Source organism: Notamacropus eugenii, chromosome 4, assembly GCF_028372415.1.
Source record: "Notamacropus eugenii isolate mMacEug1 chromosome 4, mMacEug1.pri_v2, whole genome shotgun sequence".
NCBI lineage: Eukaryota > Metazoa > Chordata > Mammalia > Diprotodontia > Macropodidae > Notamacropus > Notamacropus eugenii.
This window is the reverse complement of record NC_092875.1, coordinates 37,279,964-37,307,691: the sequence shown is the minus strand read 5'-3', so window position 1 is coordinate 37,307,691 and position 27,728 is coordinate 37,279,964. Positions and strand designations below refer to the sequence as shown.

The following is a 27,728-nucleotide window of genomic DNA, read 5'->3' as shown; positions in this document are numbered from 1 at the left end:
CTTTGTAGCCCAAAACAGCCTAGGGCTGGGCTCAGGGATTTGGGGGCAGAAGCCAAGCCAGAATTCTAGTGCCTCCAGGGACTTGGGCTGCCCCTGCCAGGGAGACATGGAATCACAAATTTAGAGCTAGAAAGAACATTGGAGGCCATCTCTTCTAACCCCCTCCTTTCACAAGTAGGGAAACTGAGGCCCAGAGAAATGAGGGGACTTGCCCAATGTCACATAGAAAGTAAGTAGGCACCAACCCAGGCCCTTTGGGAGGCAACTGGGTGACTCAGCGGCTAGAGCACCCAGACTGGAAATAGAAAGAACTGCGTACAAATCCATTCTTAGATATTTACTGGCAGTGTGACCTAGGCAAGTCACTCAGCCTCTGACTACCTTAGTTTCCTCAACTTTAAAATGTTTAATAATAATACCTGCCTCCCAGGATTGTTATAGATCAAATGAGATCATATTTGTAAAGAATTTATCATAGTGCCTGGTATATGGTGGGAGTTTAATATATGCATGTTTCCTTCCTCTCTCTTTTGCTTCTTCTGATTCCAAATTCAGCATTCTTTCCACCACATCATGATGGTCATCTAGTCCAATCCTGTCCCTAAAGAGAGATCCCAGGGGGCGGAGCCAAGATGGTGGAGTAGAAAGACGCACATACACATAGCTCCGAACCCACAACACATAGAAGGACTACAAGGAAGTAACTCACGGTGAATTCTGCACCCAGAGGCCACGGAACATTGGAGCGAGGGAGATTTCTGTTCTGGAGAGACCTGCAAACCTCTCGCGGGGGGTCCTTCGCGCTGCAGACGCGGAGCCCAGCCCAGACCTGCTGCGGCCGCGGCCGCGGCACCGAGAGAAACAGATCCCACCAGGCTTCAGGGACGGGATCACCAGCGGCCACACAAGTACCTCCACCCACAGGTGATGGGGGTTGGTAAGAGAGTCTCTTTGGTGGGTCAAGAGGGGAGTGGGGTGCCCCCATAATTCAGGCCCCCCCGGGAGGTAGAAGCTGAGAGGCGGCTGCAGACCACGGCTCCCCAAGCAGGCGGGAGCCTGAATCCATTGTGGAAGGTCTGTGCATAAACCCCCTGAGGGAACTGAGCCTGAGAGGCGGCCCTGCCCCGACCTCAGCACCTGAACTTAATCTCACACTGAATAGCAGCCCTGCCCCCGCCAAAAGCCCTAAGGCTGGAAGCAGCATTTGAATCTCAGACCCCAAACGCTGGCTGGGAGGATCAGGAGGCGAGGTGGGTGTGAGGAGAATATTCAGAGGTCAAGTCACTGGCTGGGAAAATGCCCAGAAAAGGGAAAAGAAATAAGACAACAGAAGGTTACTTTCTTGGAGAACAGACATTTCCTCCCTTCCTTTCTGATGAGGAAGAACAATGCTTACCATCAGGCAAAGACACAGAAATCAAGGATTCTGTGTCCCAGCCCACCCAATGCGCTCAGGCCATGGAAGAGCTCAAAAAGAATTTTGAAAATCAAGTTAGAGAGGTGGAGGAAAAACTGGGAAGAGAAATGAGAGAGATGAAAGAAAAGCATGAAAAGCAGATCAGCTCCCTGCTAAAGGAGACCCAAAAAAATGTTGAAGAAATTAACACCTTGAAAACTAGCCTAACTCAATTGGCAAAAGAGGTTCAAAAAGCCAATGAGGAGAAGAATGCTTTCAAAAACAGAATTAGCCAAATGGAAAAGGAAATTCAAAAGCTCACTGAAGAAAATAGTTCTTTCAAAATTAAAATGGCACAGATGGAAGCTAATGACTTTTTGAGAAAGCAAGATATCACAGAACAAAGAGAGAAGAATGGAAAAATGGAAGATAATGTGAAATATCTCATTGGAAAAACAACAGACCTGGAAAATAGATCCAGGAGAGACAATTTAAAAATTATGGGACTACCTGAAAGCCATGATCAAAAGAAGAGCCTAGACATCATCTTTCATGAAATTATCAAGGAAAACTGCCCTGAGATTCTAGAACCAGAGGGCAAAATAAATATTCAAGGAATCCACAGAACACCGCCTGAAAGAGATCCAAAAAGAGAAACTCCTAGGAACATTGTGGCCCAATTCCAGAGTTCCCAGGTCAAGGAGAAAATATTGCAAGCAGCTAGAAAGAAACAATTCAAGTATTGTGGAAATACAATCAGGATAACACAAGATCTAGCAGCCTCTACATTAAGGAATCGAAGGGCATGGAATAGGATATTCCAGAAGTCAAAGGAACTAGGACTAAAACCAAGAATCACCTACCCAGCAAAACTGAGTATAATACTTCAGGGGAAAAATTGGTCTTTCAATGAAATAGAGGATTTTCAAGCATTCTTGATGAAAAGACCAGAGCTGAAAAGAAAATTTGACTTTCAAACACAAGAATGAAGAGAACCATGAAAAGGTGAACAGCAAAGAGAAGTCATAAGGGACTTACTAAAGCTGAACTGTTTACATTCCTACATGGAAAGACAATATTTGTAACTCTTGAAACATTTCAGTATCTGGGTACTGGGTGGGATTACACACACACACATGCACACACGCACACATACATAGAGACAGAGTGCACAGAGTGAATTGAAGAGGATGGGATCATATCTTAAAAAAAAATGAAATCAAGCAGTGAGAGAGAAATATATTGGGAGGAGAAAGGGAGAAATTGAATGGGGCAAATTATCTCTCATAAAAGAGGCAAGCAAAAGACTCATTAGTGGAGGGATAAAGAGGGGAGGTGAGAGAAAAACATGAAGTCTACTCTCATCACATTCCACTAAAGGAAAGAATAAAATGCACACTCATTTTAGTAGGAAAACCTATCTCAAAATACAGGAAAGTGGAGGATAAGGGGACAAGCAGGGTGGGGGGGATGATAGAAGGGAGGGCATGGGGAGGAGAGTGCAATTCGAGGTCGACACTCATGGGGAGGGATAGGATTAAAAGAGAATAGAAGTAATGGGGGACAGGATAGAATGGAGGGAAATATAGTTAGTCCTATACAACACAACTATTATGGAAGTCATTTGCAAAACTACACAGATTTGGCCTATATTGAATTGCTTGCTTTCCAAAGGGAAGGGGTGGGGAGGGAGGGAGGTAAAGAAGGTGGAACTCAAAGTGTTAGGATCAACTGTTGAGTAATGTTCTTGCCACTAGGAAATAAGAAATACAGGTAAAGGGGTATAGAAAGCTATCTGGCCCTACAGGACAAAAGAGAAGATGGAGACAAGGGCAGAGAGGGATGATAGAAGAGAGAGCAGATTGGTCATAGGGGCAATTAGAATGCTTGGTGTTTGGGGGGGGGAGGGGATAAAAGGGGAGAAAATTTGGAACCCAAAATTTTGTGAAAATGAATGTTAAAAGTTAAATAAATAAATTTAACAAAAAAAAACAAAAAAAAAAAAAAAGAAAAAAAAATAAGAGAGATCCCCTCTACAACAAATAGAAATGGCCTTCTAAGGGAACTCCAACTCTGTTGCTCAGTCATTTTTCAGTTGTGTCTGACTCCTTGTGACCCCATTTGGGGTTTTTTCAGCAGGAATACTGGGGTGGTTTGCCATTTCCTTCTCTAGGTCATTTTACAGATGAGGAAACTGAGGCAAACAGCGTTAAGTGACTTGCCCAAGGTCACACAGCTAGTAGATGTCTGAGGCTGGATATAAACTCAAGTCTTCCTGACTCCAAAAAGCTTTTTCCACTGAGCCACCTAGCTGCCCCCCATGGGGTATAGGGAATGTTAAACAGAAAAAAAAAAAGCCAGAAGTCAAGAGAAACTACAGGCCTTTGGGTCCTAGTTTGGTTTTGCTGGTTAGTAAGGTCTAGTATTCAAGGGTGTGATCTGGGTGTTCACTTTCTGATTTTTCTCTTCCTTTATCTGATCTCCAATAAAAGAGTCTGACTGGTAGATCCACCCTGTGTCTGATTCTTTATAGCTGACATTCTAGGAGTTCATAATCTAATGGTAGAGACAACACATCAATAAACAGATATATACAAGGTACATAATAAAGAGGGGGGTCTAGGACATTCTAGGACAATGTTCCTGTCCCTTTTGGCTTAGGACTTTAAGGGGGAACAGTATTGTTTTACAGACACTCTTTGGGATGGTAGAAACAAGTCTTTATTAAATACCTACTATGTGCCAGGTGCTGTGTGAAGCATTTTACAAACATCATCTCTTTTAATCTTATTATCCCCATGGGACACTTGGGGAAACTGAGGCAGACAGCAGTTACTCTTATACAGAGTCACCCAGCTAGTGTCTGAGACCAGATTTGGACTTGGTTCTTCTTGACTCCAGACCCAGTGCTTGATTCCAGCTGCCTTTGAGTGGGATCCTTATCCATTTCTTATTTCCCAGGTCCAGCCCAAAGTGCAATGGCTCCCAATGAAGTTCCATTTGACGAGCAGCAGAAGCCTCCAGAGGTTCCCAGGGTGGCATGGGGTATTGGATGTGTTACTGGACTTGGAATTAGCCAAATACTTATTAGACTGGTGATGCTGGCCAGATCCTTAATTTCTCTGGACCTCTGTTTCCTCATTTGTAAAATGGAAGCATTGCACCTGGCAGTTTCTAAGTTCCTTTCCAGCTCTAAATTCATGATTTTATGATTTTTTTATTATTTCAGGGAGAAAGTACAAACTCCTTAGCCTGGCATTTAAGACCCTCCAACATGATAACCCCCTTAACACGTATTCCATGTTCCAGTCAAACTGTACTAGTTCTTCCCTGAATTTTATGTCAGCGCCTACCTACGCCCAGTCTGTCCTCCATGCCTGGAATGCCCTCCCTCTGCTACTCTCCTAGAATCCTTATTTTCCTTCAAGGCTCTCTACAATGCTCCAACCTTCACCAAAGTATTCTCTCTCTCCCCAGATTTTCCTTTGTCAGAAATGCTTCTTTGCCCTGTGGTACCCTACTCTTGATGAGTATTTATGGATATGTCATTGGGTAGAAACTGGACTTGTGATTTCATTGGACAGAGAAGCCCTGAGTAAGGACACTCCCCTTGCCCATGCCTGTTGGCACCTTTTCTGCAGCTAGAGTTTGAGAGAATTGCAGAGACGTTCATCAACTTTTGTTGGTTCTTCACCCATGTCCCACCCATTAACCTTGTGGGTCTTCCAAGGGCCTCTCTTGGGCCCCCTTCCTTTTTCACTCTATACTATCTCACTTCCTGATCTCACCCATGCCAAGAGGCTCATTTATCATCTCTAGGCCCATGATTAATTCCTTTATCTGTACATTCAGCCTTAGTCTCTTTTCTGAGCACCAATCCCACATCACCAACTGCCTTCTGGGCAGTGGATGCCCCATAGTCACCTCCTCCTTAATGTGCCTGAAACAGACTTACCATCATCCTTCTTTTGAACCTCTCTGTTACCGCTGAGGGGACCATTATCCTTACACCTTGAAACTTGGTATCATTCTCAAGTCCTCACCTTCTTATCCTATGTATCCGATCCAAATGGTCAAATCTCTTATAGTCAGCATGCCCCAAATGTCTTAATTTTAAACCAAACTAAGACTTTTGGGACACTGTACATCCCTTTCTCTTCACCCATGCTGGAGTGAAGGCCTTTGGCCCTTCTCACAAGAACTAAAAGTCACAATATCTGCTGGGTTGTTCCCTTTGCTTCAAATCTCTCCCCACTCCAGCCCCGTCCTCTACTCAGCTGCCAAAGTGATCCTTCAGAACTATGGTGTGATCACTCAATACACTCCGGTGACTCCTTATTACCTCCTGGATCAAATGGAAAATCCCATTTGGCTTTTAAAAGCCTTCCTATCCTGTCCCCTTCCTCCCTTCCCAGTTGTCAGACCCCTTACTCCCTTCTACACACTCCAATCCAGCTACTCTGGTGTTCCTTACCTCCAACATTTCGTTTCCCATCTCTGCACCTTTGTATTGTCCACTTCCAATGTCTGAAATGCCCTGCCCCTCACCTTTACTTTTTGCTTTTCCTGCCTTCTTTCAGAATTCAGCTCAAAAGTGCACTTTCAGGAGGCCTTTTCCTTCAGCTTTCAGTACCTTCTCTGGTGAGATTTCCTTCCATCTCCTCTGTGTGTCTTGTATTATTTACATACCTTCTCTCCCATTAGACTGAAATCCTGGAGGGCAGAAAGGTTTGGTCTTTTTGCTTTTCTTTGTATACTCAGACCTTAACACAGTACCCAGCATACAGTAAATGTTTAATACTTGCACAGCCCTTCATCAGATCCAATAGACTTGCAGATCATGTCATCACCTTCCTGGTACCATGGTTCTGAACAAATCACAATAAATGCATGTTGTCTGATGTGCAATTCTAAGGGTTTGTGCTGAGGGATCATTAAAGCCAGGGTGACTGCCGTGGGGGATCAGGAAAGGCAGGGTGACTGCTGTGGGGGATCAGAAAAGGCAGGGTGACTGCAGTGGGGGATCAGAAAAGGCAGGGGTGACTACCATGGAGCTCACGTGAGCATCCCAGCTACAGCAAAGCCTGCAGTGGCGAGCTCCTGATGTCTGGATGTCAGAATCCATAATGCTGAGGCTTTTCCACAGCTAATGGGCTGCTGAAAGACATGATCTACTATCAATGACTTCTATTTCTGGGGAGATAAGCTCCAGGAAGCAGCTGGAATGTGTGGCTGAGTCTGTGCCTGATGCAAAGCCTATGCGTCACTTTCCTTGTACCAAATCTCACGCGTGAATCCTTGCCATAGTTGAATTCAGTTCTTTTATTAAATGCCTGCTATGTACAGGGTGTTGTGCCAGATACTGGGGGAGATACAAAATTTAGAAAGGCCACAATTCCTAGCCTCAGCAGGCTTATAGTCTGCTAGAAAAGATCAAAAACATGGGAAAGTCACTAACTGCATTAGGGAGGGAGTAAAACCAAGGTTAGTGCTTTCTATTGATTATCTCCTATTTTTAACATTGATTATTTCCAATTTATCTCTGATTATCATACTATTATCCCCAACTTATCCTATACCACAGGTTATTTTTACATAGTTCTTTCTCTATCTGTTGCTTTAGGCTTCCAGCTCCTTGAGGGAAGGGACTGGAGTTTCTGCCTTTTTTTTTATCCCCAGTACTTAGCATAATAGGTGTTTATTAACCGTGGGACTAACTGCTTTGAGAGGTTTTGATTGGGAGCTTGGGTGCCTGTGCTTGGACCCCAATCCTAAAATCCCATTTCTCCCTAGCCTCAGAACGCTATCCCAGGCAGTTTTTCCCCAGCCCAAGGACAACCTGCCCTAGATCTCTGTTCCTGATACAGTAGCCACCTGTGTGCTGGCTGAACTGGCTATGTACTGGGTCATAATGACATTTACCACTCACTGACCAATCATATGTGTCCTAGACTTGGACATACTCCCTTACATTTATCCTGTCTAAAAGGACATGGATGAGAGCAGCCTGGGTATTTCCTAAGTCAGTTCTGAAGGCTAGGTGACTTAGGGACGTTTCAGACCTAAAACCACACCTTCATGTAGTCTCCCTCCTTGGGCTATTTCCCAATGAACTCTGGGTAAAATACCTTCCCAGTAGATACTAAAAGTACATGTTCTTTTATGAGCTAACCACTCCTTAACTACTCCCTAATCACACCTTGAATCATTTAGTTGGCATATTTGGCACTTTTTACTATAGAATGTCTTATATAAACTTTACCTATACCCCTCTGAGAGTACAGGTTCCCTAAGAACTCTTGCCTACTGAAAAGGGTAATAAATCTTTACCACCTTGACCTCAAGAATTCTTGAGTCCGTGAATCCTTTACCAGATGGCTCACGCAGGGAACTTCCAGTCTTGGGGTTACTGTATCTTTCCAGCCCTCATCAGTTTGAGTGAGAAGGCTATTACTGATCTAGTAAGGCTTGGTGGCATTTGAATAGATCTTTAAAGGATAGATGGTGCAATGGATAGAGTATGGGCTTGGAATCAGGAAGACTCAACCTCATGAGTTCAAATTGGGTCTCAGACACTTACTAGCTGCGTGACCCTGGGCAAGTCACTTAACCCTGTTTGCTTCAGTTTTCTCATCAGTAAAAGGAAAGAAGGAAAAGAGAAGGAAAAGGCAAACCACTCCAGTCTTTGCCAAGAAAACCCCAAATGGGGTAACAAAGAGTTGGACATGACTGAATTACAATAATAAGGAATTCAACAGGTAAGGAGGGCAAGAGAGGACATTTCAGACATTCAGTTTTTTACCTCTTGGAATCCCTGGTTTCCTTGGAAGCTCAGTCATCACCTTCTATGTGAGTCTTTCCTGATTACTAATGCCCTTCCCCTATTCCCTTAGCCCCACTGACCCTGAATCTATTTATATATATATATATATATATATATATATATATATATATATATATATATATATATATATATATATATATATATATATATACATATATATATATTTATACAGAGTGTCCCAAGAGTCTTAATCTCTTAAAATATCACAGACTTTTGGAACATCCTATATTTACATTTGCTGGCTCCCCGTAAGCTCCCCGAGGGCAAGGACTATAACTTTTCTTCCTTGTACTCTCAGTACTCTGTCACTACAGTATATCCTTGTTGACTCATTAATAGTATACAAAGCCCCAGAGGATTAGGGGAAGAGACAGTTATCCAACTTGGCTGGAGTCTAGAGTTCCTAAAGTATCTTAATCAGAAATAAAACTTGCTGAGAAAGATAGATAGGCATCAGGTTGGGGAAGGCCTTGAATGTCACAGAAAAACTTCAGTTTTTTGTTTGGTAAGTAAATATGGGTAGGAAGCTAGGTGGCACAGTGGATAGAGTGCCAGGCCTGGAGTCAGGAAGATTCATCTCCATGAGTTCAAATCTAGCTTCAGCCACTAGCTGTGTTACCCTGAGCAAGTCACTTCACCCTGCTGTTCTCGGTTCCTTTTCTGTAAAATGAGTTGGAGAAGGAAATGGCAAACCACTCATTTTACAGATAAGGAAACTGAGGCACACAGAGGGAGCAGAAAGGTGGGGTGGGATACTGAGATGTGCCAGAACTTTCCAGAAGGAGAAAGCTGCTGTAGTGGAGTATGAAAGGGAGGCCAGTGACAACTCAGGAGGTGGAAAGTCCTCTCACCTGTCTGGCAGCAGAACTTCCAGGGTAAACAGACTCTTCTGAGCCTGGTGCTACCCATTCTTGTGAGGACATAGTTTTGTAATTAACAGGGAACTCTGAAGGTTTCCAGTGCTGTCCCTGCAGTCCTGTGGCCACCCACAATCAGATGGCGCACAATGAAGGGGCCTTAAAGAGTGGCCCCCCGCTACTGACCCCTAGACACAGGCTTTCATGGAGATGTGGCCAGAAAGACTGGAAGCCCCTTAAGGATGGGGGCTGTCTTATACCCCTTAATATTCCACATGGCCTGCATTATTGTTCAGTTGTTTCAGTCGTATCCAACTCTTTGTGACCCCATTTGGGGTTTTCTTGGCAAAGATACTGGAGTGGTTTGCTATTTCCTCCTTACAGATGAGGAAATTGAGGCAGAATTAGGTGACTTGTCCAGGGTCACACAACAAGTAAGTGTCTGAGACCAGATTTGAACTCAGGAGGCTGAGTCTTCCTGACTCCAGGCCTGATGCCCTGTGCCATATGGTGCCCCCAGCTGTCCCTCATACTGTTTACATTTCCTCATCTTGCAAGGTCATCATCATGCCAGTGACAGTAGCATACATGTACAACATGGTTTTACAATATAAGTTCCAACATATTCAAAAAACCTGTTTGCATATACATATCCCTCTAGGACTTACCTGACTGATGCTTGGTCCTTGGGGCCAAAGGCCTGATACCAACTTGGGGTACCCCCTGAGATTTGCCTGAAGATGGATTTCTCATTACTTAATAGGGTCCAGCTCCTTCTCAGATGTGACAACCCATCTCCTGACTCCAATGGATTGGCTACACCCCATGCCTGGTACTCTTTACTGCCTTATCTCTGACTATTGGCTTCTTGTGAGATTCGGCTGAACTCCTACCTCCTTCAGGACGCCTACAACTCCTCCCCTCGAAGATGGGCTTCCAAGTATCTACTCTGCATAAGTCTTGAGCAATATCATTTACATGCGTGCTCTCTCACCTATAGCCTATGAGCTCCTTGAGGGCAGGGCTGCCCGTGTCTTTGTCCCCAGTGTCAGGCATATAGGAGGCCCTTAATAAATGATGCCTCACTGACAGAATGCTGGATTTGGAGTCAGGAAGACCTAGCTGAAATCTGGCTTCTGACATTTACCTAGCTGTCTGACCTTCAGCAGGGTATTTTATTGTTCTCAGACCTGGGCTACTACGCTTCCAAGACTAAGATGGAGGCGGGTTTCCACCTGAGCTCTTGGAAGTCACTCAAGAATTTCTGTGCCTCTGACTCAACAAAAACAAGACAACAAGAATGTGGCATTCATATTTTAATTTTTTTCCTTTTATTTTTTAAATGGGAGTCATTGTACATTGTACAAACCATATCTACTGATGGAATAAATAAGTGAAAAAAAAATCATACCTCTATACAACACACCAGAAAAAAAAAGTCATGAGAAGGGGGGGAAATGAACCAAAAAAAACCAATTCGGTATTGAAAAAAATTCTTTACACCTTCTAACAGGTCCTTAGAGATAACAAACATTCCAAACCATTACACTTTTATGAAAGGAGGTCACCACCCAGAAAAGAGAGACCCTAACTGCCCTGAGGGTCATTGATGGTTGTTGGTTTCATGAAGTGCCAGCACTATTTGGAATGTGTTGCTGCGTGTCCCTGACTCAAAACAGGCCCCCACCCAAAGGAACAAGTTCAAGTTCATCCTGGGAGTGGAAGGGGCCAGTTTGGCCAAGTGTTCTGTCTCTGCGGAAGGCTTCTGGGTCTATCTCCCTGCCCTCAGCTCAAGCCGCAGGCTCCTATATGACGGGTGATGGCGGTGGCCGTGGGTGGCGATGGGGTGGTGTGGTCAGTGAGGACCGTGAGCTCCGCCCAGGAAGCACATCTGGATTTTTGCACTATTTCTAAAATGTGGTCAGCAGAAGAACTTTCAGTCACCATCAAGCCCAGGGCAGGCCAGCCTGTGTTTGCCCATGTCTTTCACAGCGCCCTTCTGACCGCCAGGGTCCTACAAGACCCCCTTTTCCCCAAGCGTGGCAGCGGATCCATTCCTACTTTCAGGCACTTCAGAGAAAGACTAGCGACGGTCTCAGCGTTTCGTCCTCGCTCCATCGCTCCATCGGTCCAGTCCAAGAAGGGATGATGCTGAAGAGATGTGAACAACCCCAATGAACTCTGGGTCCTTTCTTTAAAAAAACAAACCACCACCATTTCCTCTGGCTGTCTGTACCGGAACCTCTGGTCTCCCAAAAGAAAAGGAAAGAAAACTCTAAATGCACCTTCATTTCATCTAAATTGAGATGAGCTGTAATCATAGGTCATCCTAGGGTTTGCAGATAAAGCCTTTCACCTCCCAAAGTGAAAGGGGGATCAAGGTTACTTCCTTCTTGTTTTAGACATTGCAATGCACAGTTCTCACAGCATGAATGACTGCCCAGGGGAGAAAAATTCATGGATACAAGGATCTGTTTGTTTTTTAAGTTTTAAAAAGAGAGCTACTCTTTGAGCATCACTAACTCAAAATTCAAGATTGAGTTGTTTTCCCTTTATTTAAGGAGAAATTTTGCATGAGGTATTTGAAATGCAGGAACTTTTTTTTTTCTTTTTTACACTTGTTTTTTCTCGAAGTGCAGGAATAGACTTATTTAAAAAAGAAAAGCCAGACCCCCTTGAAAAGTCATAGAAAACCAAGCCTGGAGACGCTCGAGGTTGATGGCGGTCAGCATGGCGGAGGTGTCACTGGAGTAAAGGGGACAGACGTCCAGAGAGAATCCACAACCAGAGAAAGGCTGCAAGAGAGAAGGCTGAGAACATTGCCTAAAGAGGAGGGGATTCCCAAGTCCACAACTGAACAACAGGCTTCTATTCTACATGAGCCAGTAGGCCGGACCATCTCCCCAAGGGACCATACCCAGAGAAGGGGCACCTGCATTTGAACAAAAGTCACCTGTACCAAGGCAGGTGAGCAAGGACCATTGCTACCACTGTTCTCCCAACAGGGTGCAAAGGTTTGCACCTCCTCCATGCAGAACCCATTTCTGGAGGAGAGGCATTACCTGTCTGAAGGACGCCCTTTCTGCTGGGCCAGAAGGAATAAACAGAAAAGGGGGGGATTTGGCTCTGGCAGAATGGAAGGGTGAAGGCTGCGGGGAGGCAGAGGACAGAGCATGTGACTTTGGATTCGAAAACCCAAGTCCTATGAAAGGTGAGGTCAGCACCAGCTCATCCTGGCCTCTCCCCATCCCACCCACCCCCCACCCCAGCCTCAGACTTTGATACAGAGCCTGCAAAGAATATATCAATTTTAAAAAATCATGCCATTTTCCACTTTGGAGATCTGAGAGATGCATTTCAGGGCCAGTGAGGATCGGAAGCGCTGGGACAAGTCTAAAGGAGGAGTTTGCACAATCATTAACCTGGTCCCAAGGCTATGGCCAGTAGAAAGGGGGTGGAGGGGGTGTCCCCCAGGATGGAGCTCAGCTTCCCAGAGAGAGAGAGATTTAAAAAGAGCAGCAAACTGGGGAATTATTACAGCATCCCCAGCCAGGAACCCCTCCTCTGGGGGAACAGAAGGAGGCCACTTTGGGAGAGCCTGTGGTGGGCCTCCCTTTCCCCCACCCCTGCCCCACGACCCCAAGGGAAAATTCCCATCAGTCTCAGGTGAAGACCTCAAGGAGCCAGGGCCTGGAGCTCAGGGCTAGATGGGCCAGACCCCAAACATGTGCATACAGCCCCAGACTCCTCGGGCTTCTCCAAGGTTTCCTCCATCTCTGCTCTTCTCGAGGTAGGGGTAGGGCAGGGAAGGGGCAGGGATCACAAATGAGCTGGCAGCAGCCTAGGAACAAGAGGGCACTTGGCAAAAAATGAAGACAAGCAACCGGGGGTGGGATTGGGAGAGGGGGAAAAGCAGACCTCGAGAGCTGTTCTCAGGGACACAAGGCACAAAAACAAAGCAGATGGAATTGCTGGAACAAGCAAGAAAAAAGCAATTAACTGACCTGTACCATCCTTAAATATCTTACACGGTTAAATGAGAAATGAAAAGATACAGCAGCAACGCAAATGTAACCGGGACCTTTTTTTTTTTAAAAGAAACAGTGCATTAGACCCTCCTGAGTTGTTGATTCCATCCTTGCCAAAGACAGTAACTTAGAACTTCTGACCGTTTGCTTTCACAGGAAAAAAAATAAAATAAAATAAAACAGTGTTCCATGTTGTATTTTTTTCAGTGTCTGAGAGAAGTCACACCTTCCTAGGTCTCCTTGGAATTTTTTTTCTTTTTTTTTTTTGCTCAGTAAACTTTAAAAAGTTAGGAGTTCTGTTCTCATCCATGAGAAGCTGCGTAGGTCAGGGTGTTCTAGGATGAAGCCCCCGCCGGTGTACCTTCGGTAAAAACGGGATGGGAAAAATCTACTTCCGTGTCTAAATCTCGTCGGAGTTTTGGTGGGAAGCCTCTAGTTTCATCTTTTTAGAAGGTGGTGCTCCTTCCGAATCCTGAAAGGACAGCAGGGCAAAAGGAAAGAAAGAAAAAAGGGATGAGGTTAAAATGAGATATTCAGGTTAGACGGGGAAGGGTGGGTGAGAATGCTCCTCAGTTGTCTCCAATGGCCTCTGTGCAAGGAGGGGATTGAGCTAGGTTTTCTAAAAAGGGCTAAATTTGGAAGACTGATTGACAGAAATAGTAGGATCATGTCCTGGCTGAAACACACTGGCATGGTGGGTTCTTTTTGTATACTTTAAGGAGCTGGATGCTTAATCGTAAACTGTAGTTCTTTTCTTCAACCCTCAGCATATCAGATGGTTTTTGTGAGTGGAAGTAGCTAAAAAAAAACCCAAAACCTAGGCAGACATTTACTAGCTGTGTGACCTTGAGCAAATCACTTAACGTCTGTTGTAAAGTGGGGATAATAATAGCACCTACTTCCCAGGGTTGTTACGAGAGCTTTGTGTAAGGGTTCTGAAGGAACCTAGGTTTGAATACGATCTATGATGCTTACTACATGGGCAAGTCCCTTCACTATCCTAACCCTCAGTTTCCTCTTCTGTAAAATGAGATGATTGGACTTAGATGGTCTCCAACCAAGGACTCTTGTCTGAGTCTGTTAGCCTGTGACTCTTCAAACCTACTGAGGCTGGACCTTGCAAAATCCCTGGCCTGTCCTCTGGGACACAAAATATTCAGATTTGCTTTACATAGTAGGAATCAAGTACAATGCTCATTTCAATGTAATTAAATGTTCTGATTTGGGCAATCTACCTAAAACTTTTTTTCACATCACTAAAAAACTCGAAACATGAAAAAAAATTACCAAACCAAATCAGCTAGGCTAAAGTTCCTGTAAAAGAGATACACGGAAGGGTTGTACCCCAACTCTTTAATACACAGTAAGGTATCCAGCCTCAAAGCTTGTGCTTTCTCTGGGGACACTGCTCTGAAGGAACCAGACCTGCCTCCAGGCCACAAGGAATCACTGGAAGAGAAGCTTGGTGGTATGTAGTTTTCAAGGGCTTCAAAAATTATTTTCTTTTGGGAAAACCAAAATCCCCTTTCCCCACTATTTCCACCCCCACCCTAGTCCTGATTCTGTTTTGTTATCTGTTTAATCTTGGGTAAATCACTTCACCTGGGCCTCAGCCCTGAGAACTCTTGCTTTTGACCAGTTCTAGTGGAGGAGGTTTGGGTTCACTGGACCCAGAGGAATGATAATTCTATCAACATTACTAACAATAGTTTAAGGTTTGCAAAAGTGTTTTACAAATATTAATTCAACAACAATAATGCTGGGAGGAAGGTGCTATTATCTTCATTTCACAAATGAGGAAACTGAGGCCAACTGACTTGTCTGGTCACATAGCTAGTAAGGGTCTGAGACTGAATTTGAACTCAGGTCTTCCTGACTCCAGGCCCAGCACTCTACTCATTGTGCCACCTGATGAGAGACCGCTTCTTCATATTTCAGACCAAAGTACAAAGGGAAAAAGAAAAAAAAAGACAAATAAAAGACCTACTGAAGTGTTTGACTTAGCACTGGGGCCCCTTTGACGTAAAATACTGATAAAAATCAACCTGAATAATGCCTCTTTAATGTGCCAGCCTCCCTCCTCTCCTCCAAACAAAAGACCCACTGGGAAACTTGTCTGCCCTTCCTGGTCTAGAGGTGAGTACCTGAGAGTTATTTGATGCTTCTGTGGTTATATCGTTGTCCCCAGAGGGTGGCATTTCGACTTTCTCTGAACTGTTCATTGAATTTTCCATTGAGGACTGTGAATTCTGCTCATCAGAAGTATCTGAAGGAGACAAAGAAAAGACAGTGGCCATTGTCAAACACATGGGAAGAGGATCCATAGCGTAACAATGTCCAAAGTCTGTTTGGGAAGCCAACACCTTCCATCCAGTCATCTATAAGACGGGGAGGCTTTTCTCCGGTTCTGGAGGAACATCCATGAGAGGCCTTGGCTTCTTTGGTTCAGAGTAAGCAGTCAGGAAGAAGTCAACACGAATCACCTGTCTGCACTCCGAGGCCCCTATGGCCAAATGATCCTCCACCTCACTAGAAGAATTAACCCTGATAGTAAAGAATGATAAAAAAAAAAACCAAAACTCAACGTCTCAGTTCCACAAAGCTAACTAGCACTTACACACACGCGCACACACACGTATCTCAAATGAGATGTTTGTCAAGTGCTTAGCACAGTATGTGGCACATAGTAGGTACTTAAAAAAAACCATGGACCCCCCCCACCTCTCCAGCGTAGGGACAGAGGTACACTTTCATAGCTCTTTTTATCCACAGTAATACGCAGCATTTTTACAGAGCTTTTAGGTTTCCAAAGCTTGACATGTTATCTCTTTAGATTCTCACAATAATCTGGTGCTACTATTGTTCCAATTTACAGAGAGGCATGCCAGTTAAGTGGCTTGCCCAGGGTTACACAGCTAGTAAGAGTCTGAGGCAGGACTTGAACCTAGGTCTCTCTGACCCTATGCCCCCAACTCTATGCACTGAATCACCTACTTGTCTACTAGGGCTAACTCTGCTATTATTATTTTGCTTAGTTTCATGTTTTGGTTCTTTTTAGTAGTTGCTGTTCCCATGGACCATCATCATGTTTTCTTGACAAAGATGCTAGAGTGGTGTGCTATTTCCTTCCCCTGAGATCAAGGCAAATGAGGGCAAGTCACACAGCTGGTGTCTGCGGCTGAATTTGAACTCAGACCCTGAGCACTATCCATGGAGCTACCTGGCTACCTTTCTTATTTACATGGTGGTAATCATCATGCTGCTGCTTATTTCCTTTTTCATTCATTCCTAAGTCTTCACTGAATTGTTCACACTTGTCACTTCTGGAACCATAATAAGATGCCATGGGATGCACAGACCACAATTTTTTGGTCCCTTTTTTTTTCCCTTTTGAAAAGCTTCCTTGATGTTCTTTTTTTTTCATACATAGCTGTTATTTTCCAATTGGGACTCCCTTAATCCCAAGGGAACTCCCCTCTCTTATCACAAACTAGGGTCATCAAGCAAAACCAAATCAATACACTGACCCTGTCTGAAAATAGATGTATCATTCTGCACTAAAGCCTACCGCCTCCAAGTCAAGAAGCAGGAGGCAGACCCAGCAGTCCAAGGGCAGCCCAATCCATCAAGGCTCTGGAGGCTTCTCTTTCCCTTGCTGGGGGCTCCTGTAGGCTGGGAAAGCCAAACAGCTGCAAGGGTTACCAGCAACTAGGACACACAGCTGGGCCCCAGCTGGCTGACCTCTCCAGCTGTGCCTGCTGGGCAGCGCTGGTAAATGTCTGTTCTTTCTCTGAGGGCCTAGTGACCCATGTCACAAAGTCAGGAACAAAGGCTAGTTTAGTTCAACCCGGAGCCACGCGCCTTTTCCCAACCCGGAGCCCTTCTCCAGTGGCTTGAGTCTAGCACCATCTAGTGGACACAGAGGTTATGGCCCAGCCTCGATTTCTACTCAGGAGAGTCTAGTGAAAGAAATGGGCAAAGCCTCTTCACCCTACCAGACTGATTTAAATGCCTCAGTTCCCCTCCAAAGGCAGCCAGGGAAAATCATTCTATATCTTTTTTCCCTTTTAAAGACTAGACCAAAGAATGCTGAATTAGAAATAGGATATTAGGGCTGGGAGGGGTCTCAGAACAGGGGATGTCAGAGCTGGGAGAGACTTCAAGGATAATTCCATCCAACCCCCTTACTACACAGATGAAGAAGTTGGGGCCCTGCAAGGAACCATCACTTGAGCAAGGTCTCACAGACAAAGTCAAGGGCAAAGCTAGAGGAAGAAAGTCTTTGTCCCTGTAGGTTAAGCAGCTCTTATAAAAACAGGGCACAATCTGTTTCCCTGGGGCCAATTAAAAGATTCTACACAGCAGTGAACAAGGTGGCCTTGTTGATCTTTGTATCCTGTGACATCTAGCACAGCACCCTGCACACAGTAGGGCACCAACAAGTGTCCCCTGGACTGAGCTGGGCCCTCATCTCCCTTGGGTCGCTGACCACACCCTGCTGATTCCTGACCCTAGAGTCAGCCCAGGGACAAGCCAACACAGAGAAGTCATGACTGGACATCTGGCCGATCCTGGCCTCTCTGTCCTTGTCACCACTTGACTAAAGGCATGGCTTAATTCCTAGGAGTATCAACTACCTAAGACTGGCCTCTAGAAAGGATCATGGCTATACTGGTCCTGTTCTTCCAGGATAAATCAAATACCCAGATTCTGATTCTATTAATGCAGCACTTCAAAGTTCGCCAATAAGATTAACTATGCTGGCATGTACGCAGCATTTTATGGTTTGCAAAACAATAGAAATGTGTATGTACAGAGATATACAAATGATCCCATTTGATCCCCAGAACAACCCTGGAAGCTAGGTGCTCATTACCCCCATTTTACAAATGAGGAAACTGAGGCCGAGAAAAATAAAGTGACCTGTCCAAAGTCACTAGCTAATAAGTATCTGAGGCAGGATTTGGACTTGGGTCTTCCTAACTACGAGTCCAGGGCTCTATCCACTATGGTATCAGGAGTTGATGAACAATTTAAAAAATGCTTGGAAAATCGTCCCTTTGTAATTTTAGGCATTTTATTTTACGCATTTAAAAAAATTATTGAGAAGAGGTCCTTAAGAGTTTTACCCAAGTATAAAAAAAAACCTTTATACCAAGTCACTTAACTGCTTGAAAAAATGAAGTTTAGAAATCTTTCTGTTACTTCACTTGAATCTCACCATCACCCTCAGATGTGGAGACTACAGATATAAATCCTCCCATTTTACAGATTTTCTTCTTTTTTACTGATACTTAGGAAGGTGAAGTTATCTTGTCCAGGGTCACAGCGATAACAAATGTCTAGGATGGATTTGCACCCAGCTCTCCTATCCTGAGCTCTATCCTCCACATCACATGCATAAATAGCCTCATGCATTAGCAGCTGTCCAGGTTGCTCCAGGCTAGTACAAGGGCCAGGCCTCCTTGGCAGATGAGGCCAGTGCCAGAGGCAAGTAAGTGACTGAGAACTACCGGTTCATCTTAAAAGTTTGCTGGCATCTCCCTATCAGCATGTGTGTGGTGATTAAGAGCTAGTTTTAAGGGTCACTCCATCAATCTCTCTTGGAATAAGCGATTGGCTGGTCAGACAACCTGTACTCATGTCCCCTGCTTGCTTAGCACATGCCAAGTTTTGGGGTTCACACCTATGGCAGCTTTGTTGGGGGCCTTCTATAGGGTCAGAGGGCTGAATCAGTGGGTCTCTGGGTCCTGGTTTTTACTCACTCTTCCTTGTCATTTGAGGGCCCTCTTGTTAAAAAACAAACAAACAAAAAAACCCCACCTCTTTACACCCTGGCTCCTTCTGCCTCTCTAGTCTTTACTCCCACCCGCGTCCTTTGAGTCAGCAACACTGGACTCTCCCCTATACCTCGCCTTCTCCAGGGCCTGGGCCTTGGAACTGGCTGTCAGACCACTCCTCTCCTGGCCTCTTTTGGCTGCCATCACATCCCACCCTCTGCAGGAGGAACTCTCCTCAGATTATTTCCATCTATTCTCTAGGGGTACCTATTTATTTTCAGTATCCCCAGCACTTAGTAAAAGTCTCTTGGGGCACAGATGAGTTTTCCCTTTCTTTGGCACATAGAAAGTGCCATTTTAATGTTTGTCGACCAACTGAAAACATTTTTAATGGTATGTCTCCATCTCTGAATTTATGTAAGCCTTCCCTCATACCCAGAGGACCAAACCTTGCCACCAAGGATAAACAAAAAGTAAAAAACCCCAACAATTCAGCAAAACTAATCAAAGGAGTTTGCCAGCATATCCAATATTCCAAGCTCCCAGCTTTGCAAAGAACGAAGAGGCATGTTCTGTTTTCTGAGTCCAAGCTCGGTCTTTATAATTAGGCAGCATTTGGTTTTTTTCCCATTTATAAAATACTGCTGTACTGGTGTGTACAGTTTAATCTGATTCCCCTTACTGCACTGTGGTGAAATTTCTTCTTTCCTTGGTGAATTCCTGCCTTAAACACCTCTTACAGGAAGCCTTCCAGGATCCACCTCTGGTTAGTAACAATACCCCCTTCTGTCCTCTGATAGCACTTGGCTTTTGTAACTTTCTAAGGGAATTTCTTTGACATGTCCATGAGTTGTGATCTCACTGATGGGGTTCTCAGTTCTGGCAGATCACAACCCATTCATGCTGGCCCATCCTGGGCATCTTGTCTATGTCCTGTAAATCCACCCAAGGAGGTCTATACAAAGCACTTTGGGCCTTCCTGAAACTCTCCATGAAACATAATATGTCATGTTACGGATCATAGTTTATCTAGGTGTATGTCTTATCTCCTCCTCTCCCCTACCAGACTGTTAGCTATAGGACATGGATCTGAAGTAGGAAGGGACTTCGGGGGCCACTGAGTGTCTGAGCAGTCATGGAAACATAAGGGATGGCAGACCTGAGTCTGAGTCTCTTGTTTTACAGATGAGGAAACTGAGGTTCATGGAAGAAGGGACTTGGTCAGTGTTACACCAGTTAAGCATCAGAGGCTGCATTTGAACACAGACCCTCTGACTCCAAAGTCAGCAATTTTTTCCTTAACCCTCATTCTACCTAAACTTTGTATTTTCCTTCTCCCTGGTGTTCAGCATGTTACTCTGCACACAGCAGATGCTCCATAAGTATTTGCTGAAACTGTAGCAAAAGGTTTTGATCTCTCTAGAACAATGGTTCTGCGGTGAGATTTTGGGGACTCATACTAAAAAGGAAAAAAATTTACATAATTCTCTCAGTATCAATGCTTTTCCTTACAATTCTGTATTTTATTTTTTCATCTTAATTAACATTATTCTGAAAAGGGGTCTACAGATTTCACCAGACTGTCCACAACACAAAGGAGGTTAAGAATCCCTATCAATGAAGCACATCTACCCATTTCGAGGTGGAGAGGTGAGGCAGTACAGGTCCAGAACGCAGCACACGCTGTCATGTGGAGCCAGTAGCAGTTGGTTTTGCCTATTTTTCTTTGTTTCTAGGGAAGGTATGAGAGGGTGGAGGGTAGTACAAAAGGCACCAGTAAAACCTTTTTAACTCTACACTGGGTGTACAGCTTATCATTATTTGATGTTACTCTGCCATCTGGGGGTGGCGCTTCCTTTATGCGTCTTGGATTTCCTAAGTCTGACCTCTTTCCCCAGTCCCTGTCTTCCACCTAAATGCTTTAGAGTGTCCTTCCATTCAACAGTGCCCCAGGCTCTCCAGGTTAATATTAAAACAAAGCATTCCTGCCCAACTTCGTGGGATGGAGGGGCTTTTTCACATGGGGGCAATTCTTACCAAACAGGTGGTGATTCTTGGTCAAGGGTTTAACATATTTAGCAGGCTGATAATCATTGGCTTCCCAGATCTGGGTCCACCAAGAAAGACAGGAAGTCTGTCTTCCCCTCTTGGTGTGGCTTCTCTGTTCCGGCTGCTGAGTTACCTGAGCTATTCCCCTGCCCAACACACAGTTGGGTTCCATCTGCTCACTTTTGAGGGACATCTCTAGGGAGAGGAAGGAGAGGCTGGAAAGGAAGCTCTCTGTGTCTATTTATGTTAGAAAAAGGATCTAGGAAAGATCCAGACACTTCTGGCCATGGCTACTGGGTGGATTCATTTTCCTTGACAATGTCACTTATTTGTAATGAAGAACTTTTCTCCTCCCTTGTTTTTAATCGAGGGAGGGAGGGAATTAGCAAGAGTGATGTGAAAAAAGGAGGGCCACTGAAACACGTTTTTAAATGCACATAAAGGATTTCAGAGGCCAGTGATGACAGAGCATGCTACATGTTCCCCCTGGAGAGGGGATTAACTGCAGGTACAGAACGAGGAATGAAGTTTTAGACAAGGCAAATGTAGGAATTTGTTCTACTTGACCATGTATACTTGTTACAACGATTTGTCTTTGTTTTTCCGTGGGGGGGTGGGAGGGAGAGAAGAAAGAAAAAATGGATTTTCATTCATTAAAGAAAAATTTAATTTAAAAAAACTCCAACAAAAATGCATAGAAGGATTCTTAAAGGATCATCTTCTCTCAGAAAGAAGCATAGATAGTTTTGAAAGTAACTTACTTGAAAGTGACATACTTACCCACTGGTCCGGACCCTCATCTCTTTATGCCTGAATAATTGCAATAACCTGCTGGTGGACCTTCCTGCTATATATCTCCCTACACTAATCGATCCTCCATTCAGCTGTCAAATTGACCTTACTAAAGCTGAGGTCTGACCATGTCCTCCATAAACTCCAATGACTCCCTATCACCTCCAGGATCCAACATAAAATCCTCTGGCTTGGTATTCAAAGCTTTCACTACCCAGTGCCCTCCTAACCTTTCCACTCTCCTCACACCTGACACTCTAACCCTTATACTTTGGTCACACTGGCCTCCTAGCTGTCCCACAAACAAGACACTCAGTTTCTTGGCTTAGGTTTTTTTAACTAGCTGTCTCCTATGCCTAGAATGTTCTCCCTCTTCATATTCCTTCAAATCCCTGCTAAATTCCCACCTTCTGCAAGAAGCCTTTCCCAAATCCTCTTCATCTCAGTGCCTTCTCTCTGTGGATTATCTCCAATTTGCCCTGTCTATAGCTTGCTTGGATGTAGTCCACTGTACACTGTCTCTCTCGTTAGATTGTAAGGTCCTTGAGGGCAGGGACAGTCTCAAGCCTTTCTTTCTATCCCCAGAGTTTTAGCCTGGCATGTAGTAGCTGCTCAGCAAATATTTTTGACCAACAGTGTGAAATGGGGAGAATAGTTTCATATAAAATACACTTTCTGTGTTCTGCTGTGTAGACAGAAATGCCCTGTTCATTAAGTTCAGATTTAAAAAATTTTTTTGAAAAGAAACAAGATCTGAGTCCCTACTTTTATCCCATAGTGGGCACTCACCTGAGGTGAGGAAAGAGAAAGAATGGCCCTAATGAAACAGGAAGCCAGGTGGTCCAATCCAGATTTTAAAGCTCTCTCCTGCAGAAGGGACCCCCTGGATCCCAAGATGACGCTTCAAGGCTTGGGGCCCAGCATCCAGAAAGGTTCAGTGGAGCCTCAGCTGCCACCTGCTCATCAGTAGCCTCTCCTTTCAGCTTCATTGGCCTGATTCTGGAATATTTTCCTGAAACCTAAATTTAGTACTTGGGTACATGGACATTATGTCATTTACCAAACTCACCGGCAAACAAGCTTGAGGCAAGGTCAACATATGACCACTGGGCTGCTCTGTGGTGAGGGGATGCTATACAGGTGGCCTGAAAAGGCCCCAGCCTGCTTTCACACCCATCTTGGTGAATGACAGTAATTCTTACAGAGAGGCAGTGTGACTCAGTGGATATAGGCAGTCAGAAGGTCTGAGGTCCAAGCCCTACTACGGTTCTGTGTTTTGCTCTATTTTTATTTCTGCTAAACACTTCCCAATTGGGTTTTAATCTGGTTCTGTTGGACCAGTGAGTTCAACGCCTAAATTCCTCATTTTCCAGAGGAGGAAACGGAGGCCTCCTGGGAATTGCCCAAGGTCACCCAGGTAGAAAGAGAAATGAGGCAGATTCAAACCAAGTACTTGTTCTATTTTACCATAAGTGGTTTGTCTCTCCAACACCTCATGACAAATAAAAAGAGCCCAGATCTTGAAAGAAATTAGGCCATGACCTAAAAGAAATCAGGATACAGGGAGGCACCTGGGCAGAAAAGCCATACCTGGCTCCTGGCCTGGGTTTGCTCAGGCGCCTATGGCTCTCTCTCCCTCTGCTCACTGACCCATCATCGTTCCTCTTTTGAGAAGGGTGAGAAAGCCTCCAGAAGAGGCTGCTAGGGATGAGAGCTGCTGATCCTGTCATCGGCAACTTGATCCCAAGGGGCAGCCCAGCCAGGAACACCCACCCAAAGAGGCAGGAGGAGACTCAAATACAACTGTTTCTGCCTGCAATCTTCATTCCTGCCCTACCCCCTTAAAAAAGCAGTGAACTTCCAAGTTGTTTCAGGATGCAGGACGCTGTGAGATGGCTGGGCACTATGCTAAGCACTTTACGAACATTAACTTATCCATTCCTCATGACAAGTGTGGGAGTGAAGGTCCTGTTTTACAGCTGAGGAAACTGAGGCCCTGTGAAGTTATACAAGACTGGGGGATGTCTAGGAGGCCTCTCTCAGACACCTGGGCGCCAGTGCCCCACTCCATGGTGATGCTGACAACAGCAGCAGCTCATGTGTCTACCATGCTCTGAGCTTAATACAGAAGCTGGCACACAGCGAGGCAGCTGACAGTGGATGTAGTGCTGGGCCTGGAGTTGGGAACATCCAAGTTCAACTAGCTCTGTATGACCCCACTGGGCAAGTCACTTAAACCTCTGGATGCCTCGGTTTCCTCTACTGTAAAACAGGGATAAAAACAACACCTAACCCCCACAGTTGTTGTGAGAATCTCTGAGCCTGGCATCGTGCCAGGCACATAGTAGGCACTATATAAATGCCATATTATGGAAAACTTAATATTTTCTTCCTTCCTTCCAGCCTTTCTTTCAATTCTCTCCCTCTGTCCTTTCTTTTTTCCTTCCTCTCTCCTCTCCTAAAACCTATGAGGCTCAGATTATGTTCACTTCAAACCTGTCAACTCCAGCCATTCACAAGCTCCATTTGGCTAGCATTATTATACCCATTTCAAAACTGAGGAAATGAATGCCCATAGTCACATATTCAAAGATGTTTCCATGACAACCTGTTGCAACTCATTTTACTCGTTTTCAGGAGGCGACCTGTGGATTCTTTCAATTTTTACTTTGCCCTCTGGTTCTAACAGATCTGGAAAGTTTTCATTTATCACGTACTGAAATATGGTTTGGGGAGGGGGGCGGTGTTAATTAAGTTTTCTAGGAACCTGAGAGTTCTTTAATTATTCCTCATTGGCCTGGTCAAAGTTTTCCAGGTTAAATGTCTTTAACAACAGATACTTTACTCATTCTCCTACTTAATGTTCTAATATTTCTTGTTGTTTTATGGCATCAGTGAGTTCTGTTTGCTTCATTCTAAATTTTCAGGGAGTCTACTACTTAGATAAGTTTTCTACCATCTGTTCTAAGCTGTTTATTTTATTTCCCATTCTTTCCTCTACAACTCTTATTTCTTACTTCTAAATTCACTTTTTAGCCCTCACTTCATTTCATCCAGTTATTCATTCATCCAGCTTCTTCTTTGTGGTGGAATCATTTTTTTAAAACTCTGAGGCTTACTTCTTCTTCTAGGTTTGTCTACTGGATCCCTAATAGTTCTTCAAAGGATTTGATGATTCTTCTACTTAATCCCATCTCTAGCCTCAGTACCTGAACTGAGTGTTTGTGCCAGGGTCAGGGTATGCTCCCTCTGGCACTCCCAGATGGGATGTTTGGTCACCCCATGGGGGTCCTGGGGTCCAGCTGTCGACTTCTGCCTCAAAGGGTGTGTCTGCACTAAGATCACAGCCGTCTTCAGGGTCCTCTTGGGTCTCCAACCCCTCCCCCACCCAGACATGTTTGCCTGGCTGCTACTGGCTCCTGGCTTGCCTCCTGGGTCAGAGCTCATTGTGTTTCTGACTTCACTGGAGTTTCCTTGTCTGAGCACTCGGTTCTTTCTGCCCCCAGGTTTCAGGTGCCCCTGGCAGGGCTCTGATTTGTGCTGGCAGACTTCAAACTTGTTTACCTGCTGGACCTGGAACTGGCTTTTCTGGTGGGACCCCTTTCTCATTGCCCACAGACTTCCAGCTGCCTTTTGTGCAGCCTAGGGCTAGATGAAGGGGCTCCCTGTAGCTTCTCGCCGCTCTCCTCAATCCTCATTCTGTCTGAGGTTGCTTTAGGTCTTTGCTGGAGCACAGGAGAGAAAGCTGGAGGTGCCTCTGTTACTATGCATACTCTCGCTTACCTTGCTAAAGGCCTTGCCCACCTGGCCTGAAAATACATCCAAAGGGCACAGCACACTGGCCACCTCCTCCCCACTCAAGCCAGTCCCAAATCAGATCACATCGACTTCCCATCCTCTGCCTGCTAAATCATGAAATACTCTCAGAGGCATTTGCAATTTAATTTGTTTTTTAAAAAGAAATAATTTTGGCAATGACATCACTAGTCTTTTTGGAATCACTCCACAACCTCAGAATTCCAACTGGACTGTGCAAAATCTCCTCCTGACCAACGAATTAGGCCTGCTCCAGGCAAGTTTAATTCATGACCAGGCAGAATGCAAGGCCAGCTAAAAGCCACTAGAACTGAACGCAGCCAACGTGGTTACTGCCCAATGCATGCAGTAAACCCAAGCCCTCTGCAGGCCCTCAGGGACAGGACCAGAGCCCTTCCAACAGTCCAAAGGCAGAAGTCTGTTCACAACAGACATTTCAGAAGGAGAACAAGCATCCCATGTTTTGGCACGGAGCTCCCTGGTAACTTCGGTAACCACTGCTACGGCTCCACTAGGAAAAATAAAATCATGTCACTCCTTTGGGATGTAATGCAGGTGAAATCTGCCCCACAGGCCCTCCCTGCCCAGCCCACCCCACAGCTGCATTTCAGCCTGTCGTGAGGACATACTACACAGCTGCCATCCTGGTCCAAGCTGACCTGAAATCCACCCCAAGGATAAGACAATTCTGACAAGAGAGGGGAAGGATGAGTGGGGGAGTGCGGGGGAGCGCGAGGGAGCGCAAGGCATCTACCTTCTGACCCAGCTTGCTCCTTAGTCTCTGCATGGACCTCGTCGGACTTCGCTTCAGGGCCGTCCCCTTGTGCTGCCGAGTTCGGTTCTGGCACTGGACTGGAGTTGCTGCTGTTCTCCTGCTTAATCGGTGATGCATCTGCTATGGAGCTCTGGTTACTGTTGTCATCTGGGCCGAGGGGAAGAAGGGGAGGATGAAAAAGACCCTTGGAGCAAAACCAGAATCACCCATGACACCTGCTGTCCCGCCCTCATGCCTGCTGAGAGCCAAGGAGCCCAGTTAGGAAGACAGCGTCTCCCCAAGGCTTCCTGTCATGTACCCACTCACCCAGCCACTTTTCTTCCTTTGTTTTGACCTATGCCATGACCAGGGAGGTCCCTGTCTTCACCTGGGGAAGAGGGGGTGCTTCAGAAAAGCCATACACTACTGGGCTCTGGACACTACAAGGAGGTGCGCTGGGGAGTCCTCCAACCCCCTGCTCTTTGTCATTCTAGAATCTGAAATCTTTCTGATCACTGAAACTCACAGCATCATAGATTTAAGATCTGGGAGGGATTTTAGAGGTCATCTAGTCTTACCTTCTTATTGTGAAGGAGATCGAGAGGAAACTGAGGCCCAGGGAAGACCAAGCAGTGACTTGACCAAAGTCTCCCAGGCAGAGCTGAGATTTGGACCCAAACATCTTTGTCTTCAAGTACCGCACAACGTCTCCCACCCACAAGAACTATAATGGCTTGCACAGTACTTTACAAAGATCTCGTTTCTTCCTTCAACAACCCTAGGCGGTAAGGTTATAATTACCCTGTTTTATGGATAAGTAAATTGAGTCAGATGGAAGTGACACGATTCACCCGGGGTCACACAGCATCCGAAGCTGAATTTGAACTCAGGTCTTCCTGGCTCAAAGTCCAGCTCTTTACCCACTTTGGCGGATTTTGGACTCTAAAAAGGCCAGCTGTGTATGGGGCAGGGAAAGATTTTCTAATTCAGGACTGTCCCTTCCCCAAGTTATCTCTATGTGGGACCCGTAAGCATCAAAGGATACGTTAAGATTGAAGAGCTAGAATTCATCTTAGCTGAGGCCCAGCAGGTGAGGCGACTTATCCGGGGTGTGAGACACATACACCCCCCTCCCCCCCACAGGAACATGCATCCCAAACCCCATGCTGTAATGGAAACCCTCCCAGGAGGACAGATGGACATGGCTTTACGACAGAGCCTACTTTCTGAAAAACTGCCTATAAACACAACTCTTTGAAATGGAACCCCATTGTAGGAGCACAGCTGGGAGCTCATTAAGGAAAAGAAGCCAGCTGCTAGTACTTCCCTAAAATAAATAATGCCCCCCTCCCCAATTTACTTGTAAATCTGGATGTTCCCTGGTTGAGAAGGCTGTAGGTAGGGCCTATAAC

General features: G+C 45.2%; 1 protein-coding gene across 2 annotated transcripts in view; it reads right to left on the bottom strand.

The window, feature by feature from the left end:
- Positions 1-13,162: 13,162 nt before the first annotated feature.
- Positions 13,163-27,728, bottom strand: part of BCL7A (BAF chromatin remodeling complex subunit BCL7A) — a 42,785-nt gene continuing 28,219 nt past the window's right edge. For both annotated transcript variants that reach the window (XM_072600553.1, XM_072600554.1), the window contains exons 4-6: positions 26,317-26,484; positions 15,270-15,391; positions 13,163-13,597 (exon numbers count right to left, since the gene is read on the bottom strand). In XM_072600553.1, the coding sequence (XP_072456654.1) occupies positions 13,526-13,597; positions 15,270-15,391; positions 26,317-26,484 (362 nt within the window). In that variant the 3' untranslated portion in view covers positions 13,163-13,525. The remainder of the gene's footprint in view (positions 13,598-15,269; positions 15,392-26,316; positions 26,485-27,728) is intronic.